General features: G+C 44.1%; 1 protein-coding gene across 1 annotated transcript in view; it reads right to left on the bottom strand.

Annotated features, from left to right (window-relative positions):
* traf4a (tnf receptor-associated factor 4a) overlaps positions 1-23965 on the bottom strand; it is a 50090-nt gene that overhangs the window by 9950 nt on the left and 16175 nt on the right. The window contains exon 2 of the mRNA XM_046315003.1: positions 1826-1877. Within this exon, the coding sequence (XP_046170959.1) occupies positions 1826-1877 (52 nt within the window). The remainder of the gene's footprint in view (positions 1-1825; positions 1878-23965) is intronic.

Here is a 23965-nt window from a genome sequence, read left to right as displayed (position 1 = left end):
CTGTCTGTCTGTCTGTCTGTCTGTCTGTCTGTCTGTCTGTCTGTCTGTCTGTCTGTCTGTTTTGGAATAGACAGTCAGCTGCGGTCTCACAGCAGAACACATCCCTTTACATTACTGACGTTCTGCTTCCTCTCTTTGACAACAGCGCCATATTTAAATGACATGTTGCACTGCCTGGGTGAAATGAGAGCATTATTAGAATTGAGATGTGTTCAGGGGAGGGCAAGGACAGGGACATAGTGTAATGAGATGTACCCAGGGAGCTGGACTGTGTCCCAAACGGCACCCTATTCCCTATATACTGCACTACTTTTGGCCAGGGCTCACAGGGTTCTGGTCAATAGAAGTGTATGATATAGGGAATAGGGTGCCATTTGGGACACATCTCTAATCACCAGTAGGGTGTATTTTACAGGTGAGTGGGAGGCTGTGAAGGTATCAGTAAATACCAGTGTCTGACAGGTGTGCAATGAGCACGTCCTCCCAGTGGGGACCCATGTACTGCTTCTCTGTCGTGACTACAGTCTCCTTAAGAACTTCGCTAGCGCTCGCAGCTCGGCATAAGCAGCGCTACCCCACTGACCTCACCACCTCACTGGACTGCCTCTGAACTCCTAACACACTTTAGCATGCTAATGTTCTAGTATAGAGCAGGATGGGCCTACTGTATGGGAAATTCATTAATTCATGGGAAAACCAACCAATGAGACTGTACAGTAACTGAGATGATGAATTAGTGGTCATTGGTGTTTTAATTCCTTTGTTAAGCGTTAAGCTTGGGGTCCTCTCATGCACAGAGCAGAATTAAGTCCTTATCCTTTCGCTGCACACTCTGGCACAGTGGGGAAATCAAGTTTGTGAGAGAGTCATTCTTTCATTACGAATAGACTGCCACCATACACCCCCTGTACAATCTGATTAAATGCTGAAAATAAAAGACAGCGTAAGAAGCCAAAAGTTGAATTAAAGAGATTTAGATGTGGTATTCTTTCTCTGGACTGGGATGAAGAGTTTTAGGAGAGCTACTGTTTTAGTGATTTTTGCCTCTCTTTTCTGTCAGATCAACTCAATACCCTGCTTTTCTCCAGCAATGCAATACTTAAAAATATACCACAACCTTTGACTTTGGCTGTTAGGCTGGAGAGTGCTTTTACCACTCCCCAGCCACTCTCCGGTTGTGTAATCATGTCTGCCCATTTGTTTTTCATGGGTACTGTAGAAAACTGTAAAACTTCCATGTTGACAGTAGTGTGCGAGAGTGAACTGTTTTGTGCACTGAGAAACGGACCGTCATCAACCCTGACATTCCAAGGGGAATGAGTAGCCTGTGGTTCTTCGTTAGCGCAATTAGTGGGCCTATACGAGGATGGCTAGCTAGCTGCCTGAGCCCTCTGTCTGTTTGTCTATGGGTCTGGGGTAAGGGACATGGTGACTCATGTGTTCTTGTAGTTTCCCAAATGGCACCCTATTCCCTATATAGTTCACTACTTTTGGTCAAAAGTGCCATTTAGGTCACACCACTTCAGATTCACAGTTAAAATAAGGCCTCATCTCAGCCTGACCAGGACGTGGTACAACACACAGATTTACATTCATAATACGTGTGTTGTATGGGGAAGTTACTGGGTAGCCCAGAGACATGGTTTTGTAAGAAGGAGCACATCAGAAAGTGAGGGTGAATTCTGTTGATTGGGGCGTGTTTGTAGGCTTAACTATGGTTGTAGGCTTAAGTATTGGTTAACTGGCACACAGATCATATTCAAACTTGAATGGGTGGGACTGTCAGGGACATGTGAGAAAGTGGATAAGTGAGTTTTAACCGTACCTTGGCATAGTCCAGGGGCAGCTGGTCCTCTGGGCACTTGAAGACCCCCTCACTGTAAGACATAAGAAGGAAAGGACACGTTAGTAATCATTGACAATCCATTTCTTTGATAGGGTACCACTGTCCTAAGAGGTCCACACATAGTGCCCTTGCCTCTCCTCCAGTTGCCTTCAAAAAGCACCCGCACACCCATTCTCTGCTCTCACACACCCATCCCAACCACACTGCACTGTACAATAAAGCTTAGTTTCTCTGAGCCACTAACTTTTATGAAGTTGCCCTTTCATGTTCCTCCCTCCAGGGATTTATTTCCACACATTCACAGTTGTATTACTGGAGAGGAAAAGAGAAGAGTTTGCAGCCTGATCTGTCTATCTATAATACATTAAGGGCTTCTCTCCCCCGCCCCTACCCCTCCCTTTCTCTCTTGCTGTCATGTCAAAGGTGTTAATTTTTACCCCTCTTTTTAAAGGCAGGGGGATGACAATCTGAGCGTGTGTGAAGAGGCTTCCTGCTTCCTATAAAGAGCAGGAGGCCGGTAACTTTGTACCCTCCCTCCCTTCTCTATTTTCTCCAGCGGCAATAAAACCCAAATTAAGATCTGAGATCTCTGGTTTTATCACACAGGCAGCGCCAAAAATGAAACACTCACTGCCTGCCTTGATTTAGCTGCCTTTTACCAAGGGCAGGAAGAGATGGGTGGCCTGCCATGAGATGGGTGGTGGTGGCCCTCTGGTAACAACGCAGCACGTCCCCAGTCCTGATGCCACCATGAAATATTCACTCTAGTAAATAATACAGATGACGTCAGTAGTGTAGGCAGGCAGTGGGGGGAAGCTCACCGTGTTGAGCCCATAGCTGTACTATGCAGTAGATCTACAAAGAAGGCGCTGACAGAGCAACTTTGCAGTATTTTGTTTTTGTGTGTTATTTCTTACAAGCATTTTGCTACACCTGCAATAACATCTGCTAAATATGTGTACGTGACCAATGTCATTTTATTTTATTTACAACGAAGCGAGTCAATAAGTGACACAAAGAGCAACTTTAAAGGGCCATCAGTGGCAGATCCCCTGAGATGTTGCCTTGCGAGAGTACAGGGGAACCGAGTGCAAACTGAAAATGTCAGCAGTCAGACATCAACAGCGCGCTAAATGAATGGTAGACGAACGGGTAATCCACATTCGGTGCGATGTGTGCACCCCTTAAAGAGACGTGTCTGTAGTGAAGTGGTGGGCTGCAGGCCCCCTGCTGAGCCATAGTGGTGGCTGGGACATGGATCAAGAGGGTCAGTCAGTCAGTGACATGAGAATGTACTTCCCTTTCCTCGTGGCCCAGTGCACATATATGGGATCGTAATGTAATTTTCATAGGCCGCAGCCAGGCAAGAGTTTTGCAAGAATTGATAGAGGTACTGTAACACTCATGGTGAAATGCTCCTTTGCTTTGCATACCTTTCCATTGCCCACGGGTGTGAGAGGGGGACTAAAATAACCTCAGTGTTTTGGGTTGAAGCCACAAGGCCCTGAAGCTCCATCTGTCCTACTATCACCATGTACGAGGTAAACAACAGAAAAAAGCTGACCTCTCCATTCTCTAAAGTACATTAATAGATTAATAGGAAAACAAAGAGCCCGAAGGGGGCAGGGAGGGCAGTGGTCTCTGCTCCCAGGGTCCTACAATGGGTGCCTCCCATTATGGGGACTACTTTTGCACTATGTAGGGTATAAGTTTCCATTTGGGATGCATATAACGTCCCTATTGACCAGGGTCCCCGTGGCCATTGTTACACCCTGGAATCTAGTTGGCCTCAATGTCAATTGACAGAACTTGAGGCCCCCAGGGAGTGGACCAGAGACCCAGGGCCTTGTGGTGGTGGAACACATGATCAGTGATCATCCTGCACTTTGCCCCGGCTGGGCTGCCTGGCCTGCCTCTCCAGCTGCTGTGGAATCAGCTGCATGCAGAACAACAGACCAGAGGGATGACAGGGGGGGGGGGAGGGAGGGAGAGAGAGGTGAGGGAGGGAGGGGGAGGTTAATGCATTACGAGACGACAGTAATTCCAGTCCATTAGGGTCACTCTGTCAGCAGGGAGCTGGAGAGCAATTAATAAACAATGCGTCTGTAAAAAAAAAAAATCTATCGATCACCAGGTGAAAGAGCCCAGTCAGCAGAACATCTCATATGTACTGTGAAATCATTTACTAATCTCCATCATTAGAGCCTCATCTATTTGATGTTGATTATGCGTTTTAGAGCTACAGGCCCGGACTGCATGACGCAGAGCTGTGGGCTACATCCCAAACAACACCCTACTCCGTATATAGTGCACTATTTTATTTTTACCGGGGCCCACAAAAGTAGTGCACTGTATAGGGAATAGGGGGCCATTTGGTACGTGGGGCTGTGTAGTGACTCTTCCCCCATAAAGAGAAAGGAAATAGGAACAGACAGAAAGGGGTTCCTTGCTGGACTAGACAGGGGAGATGTAAGCAGTGCAGGAAAGAAGGGTTTACAGGTAAAGGACCCACCCAGGCTGCTCCTCTGCTCTGTCTGACACAGAGAGGCAGACAGTCGAAAAAACGTAGTCACAGCCTGTCAGGATTATTCCCTCCCTGCTTTGCAGAGAACGTCCTGCAGCCACGCATTCATCTGCTTGGCCCGCTGTTCATAATGCTCCCCGACTCTACAGCCCGCTTGTTTGTGGAACTCACTGCCGCTTTGTGACAGCACATTAGCAGAGAGGAGGGTGCATTGGATTAATAATAGCTTCTATACAAGTCTTCCCTTTCGCTTGACAAACCATTTCTATGACTACTTGAAGAACTTCTTACAGTGGAGAGTAAGGTTGCACTAATGACTGTTCAATGCCCTTGACTACTTCAATGCCCACCTCCAATCACTCAGCACTGTGAGAGGATCAACAATATTGTTATTGTAACACTGAAAAAAGGGAAAATTACTTTGCATACATACAGTACAGCCTGGTCACCCGCAGGGACCTTGCACCATGTCCACTCACAAACCATCGGCATTACTGATACCAACAGTTTCACTCCAACTAGGCTACAGTTTCACAGGAGACAAATATGTGCCTACTACGATACACAGGTCAGAGATAACAGTGCCTGACTTGAACACAGCTCTCACAAGCAAAGTCAATGATTATACAGGGTGAGAGGCTGATAAACTACAAACTAAACAATCACTCATGTTGGGAAAGCACTGCAGACAGAACTGCTCGGTAACCACGTAGCATGTTTAATATAATCACCACATTAAAATGTCAACGGGTTCCCATCCTTTCCCTGTCTCTAATACCGTGAGAGTAGCCTAGGCTCCACAGCTGTTGTGCTGCAGTGCAGGGAGGCCAAAATCCGATCCAGCAGGCCCGCGGACCAAAACAGCAGAAGGCTGGATGAGTATGCCCCACACCTAATTACATGTTCAAAATCACCCCCTTATCTGGTCAGACAACAGTCTTCTCCCCTGTTCTAATTAGGGTCATTTCCCCTCCATGGGTGAAAGTCCCCCCCCCCCAGCATTACCCTATTATTTCCCTGTACCCCCCTGACCCATCCCCCCTCTCCAGCCCCTAATTGCACCCTCTCTCTTGCCCTCAAATCCTCTTGTAGGCCATGAGAGCAGATTAAACAGCCATCCATTGAGCCCAGTGATAAAGTGAGGACAGCAATCACAACACTGTACCGTCACCCTCCATATGCCTCGTGACAGGCAGACGGCCGCCGAGAAGAACAAGACAAATCCCCCAGGTTTGGTTGGCCTGCCGAAGACTGCAGACAGGCTGTCTAGGGACCGTACAGTACAGCCACCACACACAGAGAAAGCTGCCAGGGAGACCCCAGACCCGAACCAGGTTTACAATAGTAAAGGGCATGGCTGTGTAGAGCTAAACAAACACTTCAGAGGAGTTTATGAGAGTTCTGGAGAGCAGGACGTCTGTGACCTGTTAACGTCCAAAAAAGAGTGCACTACTTTTGACCAAGGCCCATAGGCCCAATGGCCCATAGGCCATTTGGGACTCAGAGGAGGTATTTTCAAACTCAGAGATCTTATCAAGACACTTGACTGGGTTGTCTGGCAAGTAGCTGTATCAGGCCTGGCTTGCTTGTCTTCTCTGGAAGCTTACCCTGAGGTTTAATGTTCATCCTCAAGCAAAATCATTTTATTTTGAAGTAAAGAAGTAGATTAACTCTTCTACACAAACAAGATCTTAAATGCCATCAGTTCCTTTTATTCAGGCTTCCTGGCTTTCAGTCTCCCAGCTGATCCCAAGTCCATGCTTCTGCTACCAGAATGTTGGGAGAAAACAGGAATCTTGTTTCATCTCAGCAGGAGATTCTTAATCCCCGAAATCCAACAGTTTTTTTTGTGTGTATATGAATGTGTGTGTGTATGTGTTATAACTGACATCAAATTATCAGCCTCTTGTTTCCAACAGTAATGAGACTGTCATTATAACTGCCCTTTATAAGCCCGTTGACAGACTAGCCTCCTGTCCAGGAAGTGTACTTGTACACCACAGAAACATGACCCTAAGGGCCATTCTGGCTTGCACAATATAATATATGCACAATAAACCTATCCTATGCAATGCTGAAAGGGAGAAAATGTAAACCCGTTCCAGTTGAATTAAATGGCCTGTCGTAAAACTACATTTTCTGTTGTTTATACGATGCCTAGTAGTAACCAACAACAGATTGGGAGATTTCTTGCTGATGTTAGTAGCAGTTGGAGCTAATGAAAGGACTCTAAATCACAGCTCTCCTTCAAAAGATAAAGAGTCTCCATCACATTTGACTAAATACACTACATGACCAAAGGTATGTGGACACCTGCTCATCGAACATCTCATTCCAAAATCATGGGCATTAATATGGAGTTGGTTCCCCCCTTTGCTGATATAACAGCATCCACTCTTCGGGGAAGGCTTTCAACTAGATGTTGGAACATTTCTGTGGGGACTTGCTTCAATTCACCCACAAGAGCATTAGTGAGATTGGCCACTGATGTTGGGCGTTTAGGCCTGGCTCGCAGTCTGCATTGCAATTCGTCCAAAAGGTGTTTGAGGGATTTGAGGTCAGGGCTCTGTGCAGGCCAGTTCTTCCACACTGATCTCGACAAACCATTTCTGTGTGGACCTTGCTTTGTGCATGAGGGCATTGGCATACTGAAACAGGGAAGGGCCTTCCCCAAACTGTTGGGGAAGGTCACAAAGTTGGAAGCACAGGATTGTCTAGAAAGTCATTATATGCTGTAGCGTTAAGATGTCCTTCACTGGAACTAAGGGGCACAGCCGAACCATGATAAAACAGCCACAGACCATTATTCCTCCTCCATCAAACTTTACAGTTGGCACTATGCATTGGGGAAGGTAGCTTTCACCTGGCATCTGCCAAACCCAGATTCGTCCGTTGGACTGCCAGATGGTGAAGCATGATTCCTCCCTCCAGAGAACACGTTTCCACTGCTCCAGAGTCCAATGGCGGCAAGCTTTACACCACTCCAGCCGACTCTTGGCATTGCGCATGGTGATCTTAGGCTTGTGTGCGGCTGCTTGGCCGTGGAAACCCATTTCATGAAGCTCTCGACAAACAGTTCTTGTGCAGATGTAGTTTGGAACTTGGTAGTGAGTATTGCAACTGAGAACAGACAATTTTTAAGTGCTTCAACACTTGGTGGTCCCGTTCTGTGATCTTGTGTGGCCTATCACTTCACAGCTGAGCTGTTGTTGCTCCAAGACGTTTCCACTTCACAATAACAGCACTTACAGTTTACCGGGGAAGCTCTAGCAGGAAAGAAATTTGACAAACTGACTTGTCGTTCTATGACGGTGCCACCTTGAAAGTTACTGAGCTCTTCAGTAAGGACATTCTACTGCCAATGTTTACCTATGGAGATTGCATGGCGGTGTGCTCAATTTTATACACCGGTCAGCAACGTGTGTGGCTGAAATAGACAAATCCACTCATTTGAAGGGGTGTCCACATACTTCTGTATATATATTGTACCTTTTCATTCAGAGAAGAGACAAAGGGGATTAGAGAAGTGATCTGAAGTACACTCCATATCCACATGAGTGAAGAGGTCTGTAGAACAGTGGAGGGGGAGATGGAGAGAGTCATTGGGCAGTGACTGAAGGGCCCCGAGCCAAAGAACAGACAGAATTTGCTTCGCAAATGGCACCCTATTCCTATAGTGCACTATTTTTGTCTAGAGACCTTTAAACTAAACTAGAGGTCGACCGATTATGATTTAGTTAACTGTAAGGTTGCAAGATTGAATCCCTGAGCTGACAAGGTAAAAATCAGTCGTTCTGCCCCTGAACAAGGCAGTTAATCCACCGATCCTAGGCCGTCATTGAAAATAAGAATGTGTTCTTAACTGACTTGCCTAGTTAAATAAAGATTAATTAAAGGTGTCAAAAAATTAATAATCCAAAATGACCGATTTCCGATTATTATGAAAACTTGAAATCGGCCCTAATTAATCGGCCATTTGGATTAATCGGTCGACTTCTACTTTAAACCCTGGTCAAAATAAGTGCACTATATAGGGCATAGGGTGCCATTTGAGACACAACCAGAGGGATCCCCGGGATGAGGAAGGAGGTGGAGGACACAGGGTGAAGCAGGTGTTTCTACCTATGGAACCTGATACAATGGGAGGGTAGCATTCCCTGCTCCCGCTGAATGCGGACTCAGTTTACAGCCTGGACAAAGGCAGGGGCAGCAGCCCAAATATGCAGCCCCTATTCCCTACATAGTGCACTGCTTTTGACCAGGATTCATAGGGCTCTATATCAGAATAGGGTTCCATTTGGGAAGCAGCGAGGCTCACCTCAGACTGGAGAAGGAACTACCTCCACTTTCTCTATGTTTAACACTTTTTGGGTTACTACACGATTCCTTATGTGTTATTTCATAGTTTTGATGTCTTCACTATTATTCTACAATGTAGAAAATCGTAAAAATAAAGAAGAACCCTGGAATGAGTAGCTGTGACCAATCTATTGACTGGTACTGTACATCTTGTTTTGTTTTGCCTTTTTTAAATCTGGGTTTGATTGACTGATGCATAGAGGACATGCTTGTACAGCAAATGTCATTTGTAAAATCATATCTGACTCACATCATTGGTGTTGGAATTGTCCATGTCCAGTCAGTGACAGCTTAATGTGAACTGACCATGTCTGACTATCTGAATGTCACGGACATCAACAAGAGTTGATTCAGCCTCAGGTATTAGGCCTAGTTCCTCAAGATCCAGTTTGTTCAAGCCTGGACCCAGACAGTATGTATTCTGTATCTACTCTACTACAGACACTCTTAATACATTTTCATGAGCATTTCTACTGTTGTTCTCAGCTACAATAGCACAAATGATGCAAGTGGAGGAAAGCCAACTAGGCCTCATACTACAAGGACAAGTGTGTGGGTGGTTGTCTGGCAGCGTTTCCATGGCTCTCTCTCTCTTCCTGCTCTCCCGTCAACATACTGGATGCGTCCCAAATGGCACCCTATTTCCTTTATAGTGCACAGAGCTCTATGGGCCTTGTGCAGTATAAAGAGAATAGGGTGCACTTTGGGACACAACCACTCTCCTCACTAGGATGAAAGATATTGACTAAGGTAGAAGAAACCCATGGGGAAAACTACTGTGTTTAAATAGCCTACAGACAGACATAGCATTCAGACAGTGAGCATTCCCATCCAAGAGATGAGCTTCGTGATCAACACAAAATATACACTTGTGGCCAAAAATATTGGCACCCTTGCACTTTTTTTCAAATAATACACAATTTCTAAAATGGCCTGGACAATATTATTGACACCTTCTATAAGTAGTTAAACATCATTTGATTTCAAGCAGGTGTTTCTCCTTTACTTTGGAATTGAACTCACCTGTAGTGAGTTGCAGGTGCCTGCAATATAAAAAGCACACATTTAACCAGTTTGATCAGAGAAAAGGACTCCTTCTCCTGTTCTGTGTCACTGTGTGTACTGCAATGAGCATGGAGAAAAGAAAACCAGAGAATTATCTGAAGAGGTCAGACACAAGATTGTAGCCAAGCATGGACAATCAATCTCAAGGCTAGAACTCCATCTCCAGAGACATTGATGTTCATATTTTCACCGTACATAATATTATCAAGAAGTTTAAGTCCAAAGCCCACTGTAGCCTACCTCCCTGTACGTGTCTGCAAGAGAAAAGTTGATGGAAGATTGCAGCAAAGGATTATCTGAATGGTGGAGAAAGCACCTCGATCAACTGCCACGCAGATTCAAGCTGACCTTCAGACACAAGGTACGACATTTCAACAAGCACCATGATACTCCTATCATATAACCCCCAGGAGGACCCCACTGCTGAGAGAGAGACATAAGAACGCCCATCTGCAATTTGGCAAAACACACCTGAACATGCCAAAATCCTTATTGGAGAATGTTCTCTGGAGAGACATCTCTATGTTTAAAAATATATATATATTTTTTTTATTTTACCCCTTTTTCTCCCTAATTTCGTGGTATCCAATTAGTAGTAGTTACTGTCTTGTCTCATCGCTGCAACTCCCGTACGGACTAGGGAGAGGCGAAGGTCGAGAGCCATGCGTCCTCCGAAACACAACCCAACCAAGCCGCACTGACACAACGCTCATCCAACCCGGAAGCCAGCCGCACCCATGTGTCGGAGGAAACACCGTACACCTAGCGACCTGGTCAGCGAGCACTGTGCCCGGTCCGCCACAGGAGTCGCTAGTGTGCGATGACACAAGGACATCCCTGCCGGCCAAACCCTCGCTAACCCCGGACGACGCTGGGCCAATTGTGTGTCGCCCCCTGAGCCGGCAGCAGGACAATGACCAAAACACACTTCAAAAAGCACCCAGGAATGTTTCAAAACAAAACGCTGGACTGTTTTGAAGTGGCCAGCAATGAGTCCAGATCTAAATCCCATTAAAAACTTCTGGAGAGATCTGAAAATAGCAGTTGTGAGAAGGCACCCTTCAAGTCTGGGAGAACTGGAACAGTTTGCACAAGAGGAGTGAGACAAACTGCCACTAAAATGGTGCAGGAAGCTCATTGATGGCTATAGGAAGCGGTTGATTGCAGTTATTTTGACCAAAGGCTGTGCTACCAATTATTAAGTCTAGGCTATTTTAAATGGATATGTTAAGTTATGAATAAAAAAAAAAGGTTCTGTAATATTAAGTGAAATAAAGAATTGTGGAGACCAAATAGTTAATTTCAACTTAGATACTTGAAAAAAGTGCAAGGGGGACAATATTTTTGGGCCACGACTGTATAGGCCTATACCAAGGCCATCATATCAGTTCCTTATTCCACACAAGGAGGATGTGTCTCAGGAAGATTCATAAACAGTATTGGTAAGGATGCAATGTTGTGTTTAATGAGAGCTTCCCATAACTCAGGTGGGGGTCAGGTGAACCATAAAGAGTCACTGGGTACGTCCGAAATAACACCCTATTCCCTATATAGTGCACTACCACTGTGTCTCGGTGATGCCGATCATGCACAGAGAAAGTGGAGGAAGTTCCTTCTCCTCCCAGGGGCAAAGAAGAGGGCTGGGGTGAGCCTGGTTGCATCCCAAATGGCACCCTATTCACATGTAGAGCCCTATGGGTCCTGGGCAAAAGTAGACCACTATATTGGGGAAATGGTGGCATTACGGACACAGGTATTTTTCATGGGACAGGTCTCTAGAAAAATGTACAAAGATGGAAGTTCTTCAGATACAAGTGACGGCACTAGTTTGCACCGCTTACTTAACAAAATACATTTTTCTTTGCGTTTCTCCGTGTGAGCTGGCAATTGTGAGCCATCTGTGAGCTAATTCACACAGTCCTACCACGTTCAAAGGTTACCGAAATATCAATTTGTTTTCAAATGCCATCTTCGTTTAGCAGCACTAATGCAGGCAGTTGTTGAAGGGTAATAATGGGTTAACGTATATTTTCAGAGGGTTTTAGAATTGCATCATAATCAAGCTTTTGAATAATCATCATAATCATAATCAAGCTTACGAATTGCATGCATGGCAGCAGCCCCCCCCCCCCCCCCGAGTAGAGCGTAGGGGAACAAGCTAGCACGTCAAATCCTGACAACAAAAAAGGGCAAAGTTATGTTCCCTGACATCCTTGTAAGAAAAGGAACAGACGGATAGTTATCTGACATGTATGATATCAGACGTATGTTCTGAGCCACAGGGAGTTCTCAGAGAATACATCATGGAATAGGTTCTACACACTGTTCAGAGGGGGATCTGAGGTAGTTGATCGGTTGGAAACCAGGAGCGTCTGCTCTACACCGTTAGCCTACACTGTGACTCATAGTGGCACAGCTCTGATGCAAGTCGATTGTGTTCTGGCGCAACAGAAAACACGGACCCCCCAAAGGGTCCAGCCACCTGCCAGAGCACAGAGGAGAGAGGGAGGGATGCAGCCATCTGCAAATTGGGTTCAAGTCTCTGAGACGCCATAATCCATGTTCAAGTGTGTGAGAGGAGGGGAGACGGAGCTTTCACTCCTTCACAATCCCTGTTGCCGTCTCCTTCCATCAATGTGACTGTGCTATAGACATGGAGTCTTCATCAGGGGAACCAGGGCCTCAGAATCCTCACGTGCCCTGCAAACTGCCAAACCAACTGCCAACCCAGCACAACCTTTCTTGTCGACTTTGTACTTTTGTAATAGTCAATTGGATGAAAATACTGTCAACTGAGTAATTTTATGGTTTCCTTGAACTCGCTTGAACTGGCAAACCTTCATTGGTGATCTATAGCTCAGCTGGCAGAGTTAAGTGCTTCATTGGGTTGGCAATGAATCGTCTCCAATGGGATGGACTGCATATAAGGCTGGATTTAACTGTACTGTTTAGCCTACATGTACTTGGATGGTACTCAAATAGGATAAATAAATTAGCAAATGTAATGCGTTCCAAGGCTCTAAATTAACATTTTTCACTGGTAGCACTTGTGCATACATTAAATTTAGGAGCACCAGAAAATAACATTAAAAAAAAAAATGATTTAGGTACAGCCTATATCGGACCTGTATGAATTCTAGCAACTGTTGAAGCATGTTGTGCTCTAGAAACGAATTGGTAACACTGCAAACACACTAGTTTATTATAAAAGCTAAAATGTTGATAAGAATACCTGTCATTGCAATTACAAAGTCATTTGTAGAATATTAGATTTCTACATTGTGTAGAAGCACTATTTTCCCATCGAGATGCATTAAATTGAAAATTGTACACCGTCACTTTAAAAACATCAGGTTCGTGATGATGAGATGAAAGAGAACTGTCAATCATTTATTGCTATGATCAAAGATCATGGATATACTGACAAGATTACATGTCTCTCCGTCGTAACAATGGGAGTTGTCCACAAAGCGGCTGTCCAGCTCCCACCTATCCTTTCTTTGGATTGGTGGATACATTTCATTTTTGGAATCCTTTTTTAAATATTCAATGAGGGTTGATGACGTTAACCACCTGTATTCAATGGAGATGCTATGCTACTAGCCTTATGCCATAAATATATGTAAAGCCATCTCGTAGTGTTGGTTATTGCTTTTTGAGGTTGGTTTGATTATTTTTTAAAGAATCACGTTAACAACACATAATTTAAAACATTATACAAGTCCCATGATTGTAGTGACTGCCCATTACTGCTTATTAACCATAATTTATTCATATTACTTTACTTGAATAAAATATTTAATTTGCTGTATATATTACAATAGTTTTATTTGCTGACTTTATTATTTCATTCCAAGTCATCATCTCATCTCTATAGAGCTGCTGCCTATGCTGTCTGCCAAAATCCCTATTTTAGTAGTTCTTCAAAGTAAATAAAGCACACTTTTATGACTTCTGAAAATCAACTATCAATCACTTAGATCATGTATTTTCTGGTAGAGATACCTCACGAAGCAACAGCTGCTCTCTATACCCTCTCATGATCGCATTGTTCGGTCTCTTCCGTAGCAGGCGTAAAAGAAACAGACCTGAACAGTAGATGCGCAATGCATTATGGTAATTTCTCCCATAAGCTTTGTCCAACGAACCATGGTACAGTTAGTGCCTACAAAAAGATGCCATTACTATTTCTCTCTATTGATCTCCTGAAGAAGCTATCCCTTTTCCTTTCTTTCTGTGCCTCCAAATGCTTTGATATACTGGTACATTTACCTGGTTGTTAGCCAGCCAACCCGCTCCACTGTCGATGTTAATGGCTGAACAAAGTGACTGAACAAAGTAGTAACAAATGGTTAATAACACGCAAGTAGTTCTAGAACGGCCCACAACATGGTTTATGATTTATCCTTGCGATCCGCTATAGCAGATCAAAAGATCATTTTTATCTTTCTATAGCGCAGGGTTTCCCAAACTCGGTCCTGGCCCCCTCCCCCCATAACTAAGTCATCTGAATCAGCTGTGTAGTGCTAGGGCAAAAACCAAAACATGCACCCAGAGGGGGCCCCAGGACTGGGTTTGGGAAACCCTGCGCTATAGAAAGATAAAAATGATCTTTTGACCTGGTTGGGTTAGAAGCAAGTCCCTTTCGCTGTAGTAGTGGTGCAACCATGATGCTAACGGATCTGCTCTCACTTGTTTCTTCAGGGCACTCTGAAACAACGCTACAGCCAAACCTTGTCATTACAACAATTATTATCTGGGAGATGGTTTTAATAGTTGCAAAGTGCTCCCAAAATAAAATTCCTGGTCGCACAGCAAAATATTTTGTCAGATATGCGGCCAAATCGGTCACACTTTAGAGCCCTGAATGCATTGCCAGATCATTTTTCCACCCACATTTTTTTATATGCTGCCTGCATGCAGGAGGTACAAGTGAATCAATTCAATTTCATTAACTCCTGCTGATCTGGGTCCAGGGTGGGGTTTGAGATGGAGAGCGGTCCCATCAATCCTAATGGGAGCTAGCTGGGCTCTGGCTGCACACCACGCATGACTGCAGCCGCCCTCATACTCAACACATTCGCAGCACAGATAAAGTACAAAGAGACAAGAAACCCCTTACAGCCACACACACTGTACACACACCCCAAGCAGGACCAGCAGTATCACTGCTCTGAGCACTTCAGTTGAACCCATGACAACCCATCTAAGAATGGGGACTTGATGAGGGAATAAAAAGGAGAAGGTTGTCTTTGATCTTAAGTTTGAGCTGCATCCCAAATGGCACCCTATTCCCAATATAGTGCACTACATTTGACCAGAGCCCTATGGGCCCTATAAAGGGAATAGGGTGCCATTTGAGATGCACCCAAGGTGTAGAGGTAGTGGAGTGGGGTTGATTGGGCTTCTCACAGGGCTTGGCTACCACCAGGGGCCAATGAAGGTTCTGGGTTTGACATGGCACACATGTGAGGAGGAGCCACTAGCCTCTGAAGAAGTGCTAAGAGCTCCTGTCAAAGTATTAGAGGTGTGAAACTCCCCACTCTGATCAGTACTGTCTGCTTCTACTCTCTTTACTTCTCACACCCACACAACTCTGGTAAACTGGGGCACTATAAAACAGAGCAGAAGCTTAATCTTCAGTTTACACATATTGGACTCAAATTAGCATACACACACACACACAGTAAATGCATTTCCTCACACATGCATTTCCTGACGTTTTAATGACAGATGGTAGATCTAATTCTAGCTTTGCTTTCAGGGGGCAGATGTCTGCTGTGGGGGTGATCCGCAACGAGCGACGTCTGCTGCCTTTGAAGGGCTGTGGTGCCGCCACAGTAATCCTGAAGAATGCCAACCAACGCTGGGCAGAGGGGCTCAGAGACTGGCTTATGACTAGCCCAAGCACTGATTGGCTTATTAAAAGAGGCACTTTGTCTTATTATAAACACATAGCATAGGACTAAGAGACTGTCCTGCCATCACCCCTCAAACACTGAGGATGTTCACAATTGGCATAATAGTTCTTATGTAGTGCACTACTTTTGACCAGGGCCCAACCTGAGTGAGCTAATGGAGCCAGAAAGTAAAGCATACATCAATACAGTAAATCTGAGACATAAAGGTGACATCCTGCCCCCTTCTCAAACTCACAGGAGGTATTCCGACTCCTCTTACAAACACCTCACTAATCTATGGTATTCACCGGCAGGATATCGGGCAGAGGAGAAGAGTGCAGGTTTGGTCTTAATCCTGAGGGATGAGAGAAACAGAAGAGTACTATTCCATCCCTGCTTCTTAAAGCACCGCCTGTGATTAGTTAAGACACTGCTGGAGGTATAAGCTCCTTAATGCAGAGGTGAGATGGTTCCTCATTGGGAAATGAAATCTATTTGAGACCTCATGGGACAGCCTACTTTAGGGATAAAGACTGCAGCATCCCCAAATCCTCTGCACATTCTAACAAAGGCAAAAAGCTGTAAGACTGACAGAGATTAAAATGGCACTTTTTCACTACTTACCACAAAAGTTGCCTTGATACTTACGACCAAACTGAAGTATGACGTAATCAGTAGACACATATCATACCGTAGACTAGAGGTTTCCCCCGGAAGGCATCCCACCACCAAAAACCACAGTCAGAGTACTGTGAGTAGAATGTCTATCATCCTCTAGACATGAGTAGGGCTGTGGCAGTCATGTACTGTAATTTCGTCAACCGATTGTCAAGCAAATAACTGCCAGTCTCACAGTAGTCGACCGTTCTTTAACATAAACACAATTAGCATCTCCTGGCTAGGCTACAAGCCACTGATGTAGACCTTTGGAACATCTACATTTTAAAAAGTCTAATAAATCCATGTAATATAGCCTACACCATTACAATAAATCCATTATTTATTTTAGACAGGTCTTAAGAAACAGGATATGAAGAAAATGGAGTCCATTTCAGAAGAACAGAATAGCATATTCTGAGTTGTCGCTATGTTAGGTCCTGATCTGGATATGCCATATGGCTGTGGGCTACACTGGGTCATTTAGCAGACAAGATTTGCTGAGCATTCCATGGTATTATTTTCTAGTATGAAAAATACAATTGAACAAAGCTGAATAAAATAGAAAGGATATGTTCTCTAAATGATTTGAGGGAGGGCACACATGCGGTTACTCTGTGTTGAGAGGTTAACAAAGAAATAGGTATTCCTATATGCTTCATTTAAAGTTGTGTAACTTTAGTTGTGATACAAACGTTGGGCTATATGTTTAGATTTTTAATACATTGTAAGGCTGCGACTCTAATGATGATTTGAAAAAAGTCGCTTGAAAGGCATGAGCTCTGCTTTGTTTTTTTTACAGGCTGTACACACTTCTCTCATTCACAATTTGACAATGATCTCCCCCAAACTTGAAACTCACGCACTGCGTATGTGAGGGCCCTCGGAGTGTGGTGTCAGGAAAATAACCTCACACTCAACGTCAACAAAACTAAGGAGATGATTGTGGACTTCAGGAAACAGCAGAGGGAACACCCCCCTATCCACATCGATGGAACAGTAGTGGAGAGGGTAGCAAGTTTTAAGTTCCTCGGCATACACATCACAGACAAACTGAATTGGTCCACTCACACTGACAGCGTCGTGAAGAAGGCGCAGCAGCGCCTCTTCAACCTCAGGAGGCTGAAGAAATTCAGCTTGAAATTCTACAGATGCACAATCGAGAGCATCCTGTCGGCTGTATCACCGCCTGGTACCGCAACTGCTCCGCCCTCAACCGTAAGGCTCTCCAGAGGGTAGTGGGGTCTGCACAACGCATCACCGGGGGCAAACTACCTGCCCTCCAGGACACCTACACCACGCGATGTTACAGGAAGGCCATAAAGATCATCAAGGACATCAACCATCCGAACCACTGCCTGTTCACCCCGCTATCATCCAGAAGGCGAGGTCAGTACAGGTGCATCAAAGCTGGGACCGAGAGACTGAAAAACAGCTTCTATCTCAAGGCCATCAGACTGTTAAACAGCCAGCCACCACTAACATTGAGTGGCTGCTGCCAACACACTGTCATTGACACTGACCCAACTCCAGCCACTTTAATAATGGGAATTGATGGGAAATGATGTAAATATATCACCAGCCACTTTAAACAATGCTACCTTATATAATGTTACTTACCCTACATTATTCATCTCATATGCATACGTATATACTGTACCCTACATCATCGACTGCATCCTTATGTAATACATGTATCACTAGCCACTTTAACTATGCCACTTTGTTTACTTTGTCTACATACTCATCTCATATGTATATACTGTACTCTACATCATTGACTGCATCCTTATGTAATACATGTATCACTAGCCACTTTAACTATGCCACTTTGTTTACTTTGTCTACATACTCATCTCATATGTATATACTGTACTCTACATCATTGACTGCATCCTTATGTAATACATGTATCACTAGCCACTTTAACTATGCCACTTTGTTTACTTTGTTTACACACTCATCTCATATGTATATACTGTACTCGATACCATCTACTGTATGCTGCTCTGTACCATCACTCATTCATATATCCTTATGTACATATTCTTTATCCCCTTACACTGTGTATAAGACAGTAGTTTTGGAATTGTTAGTTAGATTACTTGTTGGTTATCACTGGATTGTCGGAACTAGAAGCACAAGCATTTCGCTACACTCGCATTAACATCTGCTAACCATGTGTATGTGACAAATAAAGTTGGATTTGATTTGATTTGTGTGCCAGTTAGGCTCTACAACCGTTGTAAAGCGGATTAATATGCTTCATTTTAAGAAGTTATTTGGCCATTTTATCAAAACATACAGTATAGGCCTATGGGCTAGGCTACTTGAGGTGTGCGATTATTGATTTGAAAAAGTTGCCAAAAAAAGCATGCGTATTTTCTTGCCTTACTGCACACAAGATGGGCATCATTCACAAGCGATAATATATCATTCACAAGTGATAGGCTAATATTGTCACCCATCACACTATTCTTGATTTCATTTTCTCTTTACATATACTAAATAATATATGTGTGAGATTTGTTTTGATTTAGAATGGACCATTATTATGCACCTGTCTCGAAACAGGGGCAGGGGAAAAAATACATGTCATCTATGCACTTAAATTGAGAATGGAGGACTCCTTTCCCGTGGTACATTTTCATGCCAGCCACATAGGCTATATTCCTATTGTAAAGATAAGCAATGTGCATAATATTAGGAAAGTTGAGAAATAAATATAGTAGGCCTGGCCTATAGAAAGCTGGTGGGATTCTCCTCTTTTTAATAGAGGCCATCACTCTGTTTTCTCACACAATTGCATAGCCTATAGAAATGTTGCGCAACATGAGCTCATGAAGTGTTTGATTAGATTTTCGATGACATTTACATTGATATCAGAGTGATTAGAGGGACAATAGAGTGCTGAGTACCAGGCAGTTACCAAGTTTGGTAGGCTATCAATGACCATCAGCGGCATCAGAACTTAGAGAAGCCTAATTACTGTGACTAAATGGTCACATCGAATTTGACTGCCGTCATGACTCGTGACTGCCGGTGTGGCGGTAATATGGTCACCATAACAGCTCTAGACATGGGGAGTGTTTGGTGAAATACAATCTCGATAAAGCCGTGAGTCCATAGCTATAAACTAGGCCCAGTTATAACATACCAGGGACACAGAACTGAGAGTGATGAATATGACCATGGCTAGTTCTTTTCCTCCATTAGCATGTATCCCCAAAGAGTAATCCTCCCCCTGAGTGCTTGTGAAGAGTTTTAAAACCACACTGAGATCTGTTACTCCCAAGACAAGAAAAAATATTATCTCCATAAAGTATTACTGGCAGCTGTCCAACCACAAGTAATATATCTATCACAAGCCACTTAGTGGTTTAGTTTCTCAATTAGGCATCCTTGAAATGTTCTTAGTCCAAGGCTCTACACTACAGTCAGTGCCACTAGTGACCAGTGACGGTTCATCGACCCTCCAGCCCAGTTCACTGTGATTTACCTGCTCCCTGACATCACAGAGCACATTTTACAGTCATTTAGTCATTCTGTTGGTTGAGCCCACTCCTTCCATTATTCTGTTCTCACTGAGGCATAAGGCGAGCCGGGCAGGCAGAGCCCCTTTGAATGCCTGCACAGCCAAGCCATCTGCTCCATGGTGGAGTTGAAATCAGTGCTTTGTCCATCACTGAAATAATGCACACAACAGTGACTGTTGTTCCTACTCCTCACACAGAGAAAGGAGTCATAAACAAATGTTTGCACCTTTTTTTATTGTCTTTTCCTACTAGCACGGACTTTGCTGATAAATTCTTTATTGAGGAAAAATGTACTCACCACAACTACAATGACTAAAATGTAAATGTAATGAGGTTCTGCAGAAAGAGACCATACAGAGGAAAGCAGAAAACCCAATCTGAAGTGTCCTGACCCTCTAATCCTTCGTCAACTTCTCCCGTCACACCGGTCAATGGAGAAGTTTAGGCGATGACAAAAACTGACACAAATTAGGGAGAACAACAATGGCCTGCCAACAGGATCGCACGGTGGCAAGACCACATTAGCATTGTGCTAATCCAGGAAGCTGGTGGCTAAAGGCGGATTACCTCACCAACTCCATGCTGCTTCCCCCCAGCACACTGTCCTAGAGACAGCAGGTGGGCTGGACACATAATCCCTCCCTGCTACCAATAATGTCTTATGGACTACATATCTTCTGATTTTCCTGCATCTGCTCTCAAGCCTGCACAGAGACATGCAACATGTAGCAGCAGTATGCTAGCGTTGGCTAAAGACGGCACTGGTAAGACTGATTTTAGTATAAGAACCTCTCATCACCACTCATTTCTTTTAAAACATTCACTGTGTGAGATGTCAGCAAAATGTAACAAATGTCTTTTGAGAAAAGGCAGTGAATTAATTAGCATCAAGCTATTTATACCTTGCTTCTATGGCACATCAATAGATGAGGAGTAAGTTAGGCAAATAAGATACAATTGAGGACTGTTGAAAGCAATATTTTTTCTGTGTCTAACCTATCTGACCTGTGATTCACCACCGTGCTCCCATTTCATACTCAATTCCCACAACAACCATAATGCCTTTTGCTGGTTGTAAAGACCAGAGGGGTTCATTGCAGGCTGTATTTGTTTCTGGAGGGAACAATGGCGAAAATGAATTACCTTCTTGTCACCTTTTAGGAGTTGCTGATACAAAAAGCCTGAATGGGTGCACTGAAAGGAGAACCTGTTGCCATTAAATGTCTAGTTATGTTAAAAGAGATAGCACCAAGGTCAAGTTCCAATTTGCTCTCCTTTCTTCACCTTGATACGGTTTACATAGAATATAGGTGATCTACTGTGCTTAGTGCTTCACCCATAGCTTAGTGTTTTACCCATAGCTTAGTGCTTCACCCATAGCTTAGTGCTTCACCCATAGCTTAGTGCTTCACCCATAGCTTAGTGCTTCACCCATAGCTTAGTGCTTCACCCATAGCTTAGTGCTTCACCCAAAGCTTAGTACTTTACCCAAAGCTTAGTACTTTACCCAAAGCTTAGTTCTTCACCCAAAGCTTAATGCTTTACCCAAAGCTTAATGCTTTACCCATAGCTTAGTGCTTCACCCATAGCTTAGTGTTTCACCCATAGCTTAATGCTGTACCCATAGCTTAATGCTTTACCCAAAGCTTAATGCTTTACCCATAGCTTAGTGCTTCACCCATAGCTTAATGCTGTACCCATAGCTTAATGTTTTACCCAAAGCTTAATGCTTTATCCAAAGCTTAATGCTTTACCCATAGAGATTGATATTATTTATGGATAAAACCAACAGTGAGGTCAGAGGGTTTGTTCTCTGTCCCTTGATCTCACTTCCTGACTGTACAGTAGGCCAATGTGTGTGAGTGAGATACCAGGTGTGTGTACACTACTTTCATTCATGTCATGTGGTGTCTGGGAGCTTAATTTATCCCAATGGAACATCTGGGGAAAAATTATGCCAAGCCTTTAATGTTGTTGAACTCATTCATTAGCAGGTTGTGTAAGAGAAGGAGAGCATTTTCAATCAGGAAAACACCACAAAGATTCACCATGACAAAGAAATAGGCAAAATGATAAACCCCAACTGCTGAAACTTATGTCCTAATGTGCCTTGAAGGTGTAGCTTGTAGATAACTGATAACATGTAGTTTACTTTTCTTCAACATCTCCACAGAAGTAAAGCTGTGAAGAACTTGTGTGAGGGTGTGGTGATCTGAGGAGGAGTGCACTGGGAGAAGTTAATGATTGTGGACTCTCCCTGTGCCTGCCTGGCAGTGTGACCTGCCTCTGCATAAGTAACAGTAGTGCACTACTTTCGAGCAGAGCCCATAGACCCTATGGGACATTGTCAAAAGTAGTGGCCTATGAAGGGAGTAAGGTGCTATTTGGGATGCACCCAGTCATCATTGCGGCGGATGGCACAGAATACAACCATCTTCCCTCATCCTCCATAAGTCGCTCATCACAGGCTTCCTCCTCGCTCACAGCCACAAAACTGTCCAAACTTTCCTCATCGCCTTCTTCAAACGCCCTCGCTAAATGCTGCTTGCCTTCAAAAAGGTGATCAAAAGGATGCCTTATCCTGGCACTTTTCTACAGGGACACTTCAGAGTAAAAACAGCGTTACATAATAGTAATTTATATTTCTGCTCTACCTGCATTTCCATTGATCTGACATGAAGGAAAAAGCTATTTTTCTTATTTTTTCAGTAAACCAATTCATTTCAAGTGGGTGTGTTTGAGCTGTGCACCTCGCTGATGGTGACAGTTTGGGAGGGCCTTGTGCTGGCTGTGGTCATGGTAACAGTGAGGGAAGGAAGGCTTCTTGTGTGAAGTGAGCTCAGAAAGCCGTCAGAGGGCTGCTGTCTGTGATCTAAACAGCGACGTAGACACACACACCGACTGCAAACACAAACACGATAAACCCAGTAGCTTGTCTCCAGACATGCTGTTGCTCCTGTTTCCCTTATCAGCCTGAATCTGAAGCCCATATACATTCAGACAGAGACAAAAACAACCTGCCAGAGAAATCCAATCCTCTCCTTCCCTCTGTCCCCTTCTCCTTGAGCCATACATGTTTGAAACCAGCATTCAGCTGCAGCTCAAGCTGCTGTCCACTCCTCATTTCGAGGATGCATTTTCTTTGTTTAGCCAGGCGAGGCAGTGACGTCAAAAAGACTCCTTTGTCTCGAAACGAAAGCAGTGCTCCTGTTGCATGCATTCTTTAAAGCTGCTCCTGTTGCATGCATTCTTTAAAGCTGCTCCTGTTGCATGCATTCTTTAAAGCTGCTCCTGTTGCATGCATTCTTTAAAGCTGCTCCTGTTGCATGTATTCTTTAAAGCTGCTCCTGTTGCATGCATTCTTTAAAGCTACTCCTGTTGCGTGCATTCTTTAAAGCTGCTCCTGTTGCATGTATTCTTTAAAGCTGATCCTGTTGCCAGGAGTGACACCATTGAGGTAAATTACAAAGCTTTTGGAATAAGAGGGGCAGAGACAAGGGAGAACAGAGCGGACGATTAGCCATGTGGATTTTACTAAACAAAAACAAAGCACAATGGCCCAGTTTGGTGTGACACTATTCCTGTACATAAGTCAGTGAGTGAGTGTGAGAGAGAACACTTCGGCAGGTTTCTCTTGTTCAGCGGTATTGATTTACGGGTCCGGATGACGACTGAAAGGAAAGACACGGAACCAAAGCTAAATTGAGAGGGGATGAAATTGGAAATTAATTAAGATATGAATGAGACGCGAGGCTACAACGAGGCAAATGCGCTCTCATCCCGAACAGAGCGGTAGTGAATGATGCATCTGGACACGCACGTGAGTTAGTCACTTCCTCCACTCGGCTCTTTCATAGGATCAATAGCCCGTCTGTGCAGGGGAAGGAGATGGGAGGACGGGAGGAGGCTGAGCATTGTGCCGTGTTGACATATCTGAAATGAGCTGTGAGAGAGAAGGGACGAGACCACAAAGACAGAGAGTGGTAGTGGTGGACTTGAGAAGGTCATTGAGCTTTTAGTTAGTTGACCAACACAATAAGTACAGCTAGCTGATGTTAAGGGACAGCAGACTTAGGGC

This window comes from Oncorhynchus gorbuscha, linkage group LG19 (assembly GCF_021184085.1).
Source record: "Oncorhynchus gorbuscha isolate QuinsamMale2020 ecotype Even-year linkage group LG19, OgorEven_v1.0, whole genome shotgun sequence".
NCBI lineage: Eukaryota > Metazoa > Chordata > Actinopteri > Salmoniformes > Salmonidae > Oncorhynchus > Oncorhynchus gorbuscha.
Note: the sequence above shows the minus strand (reverse complement) of the source record. Positions and strands in the feature narration are given on the sequence as shown.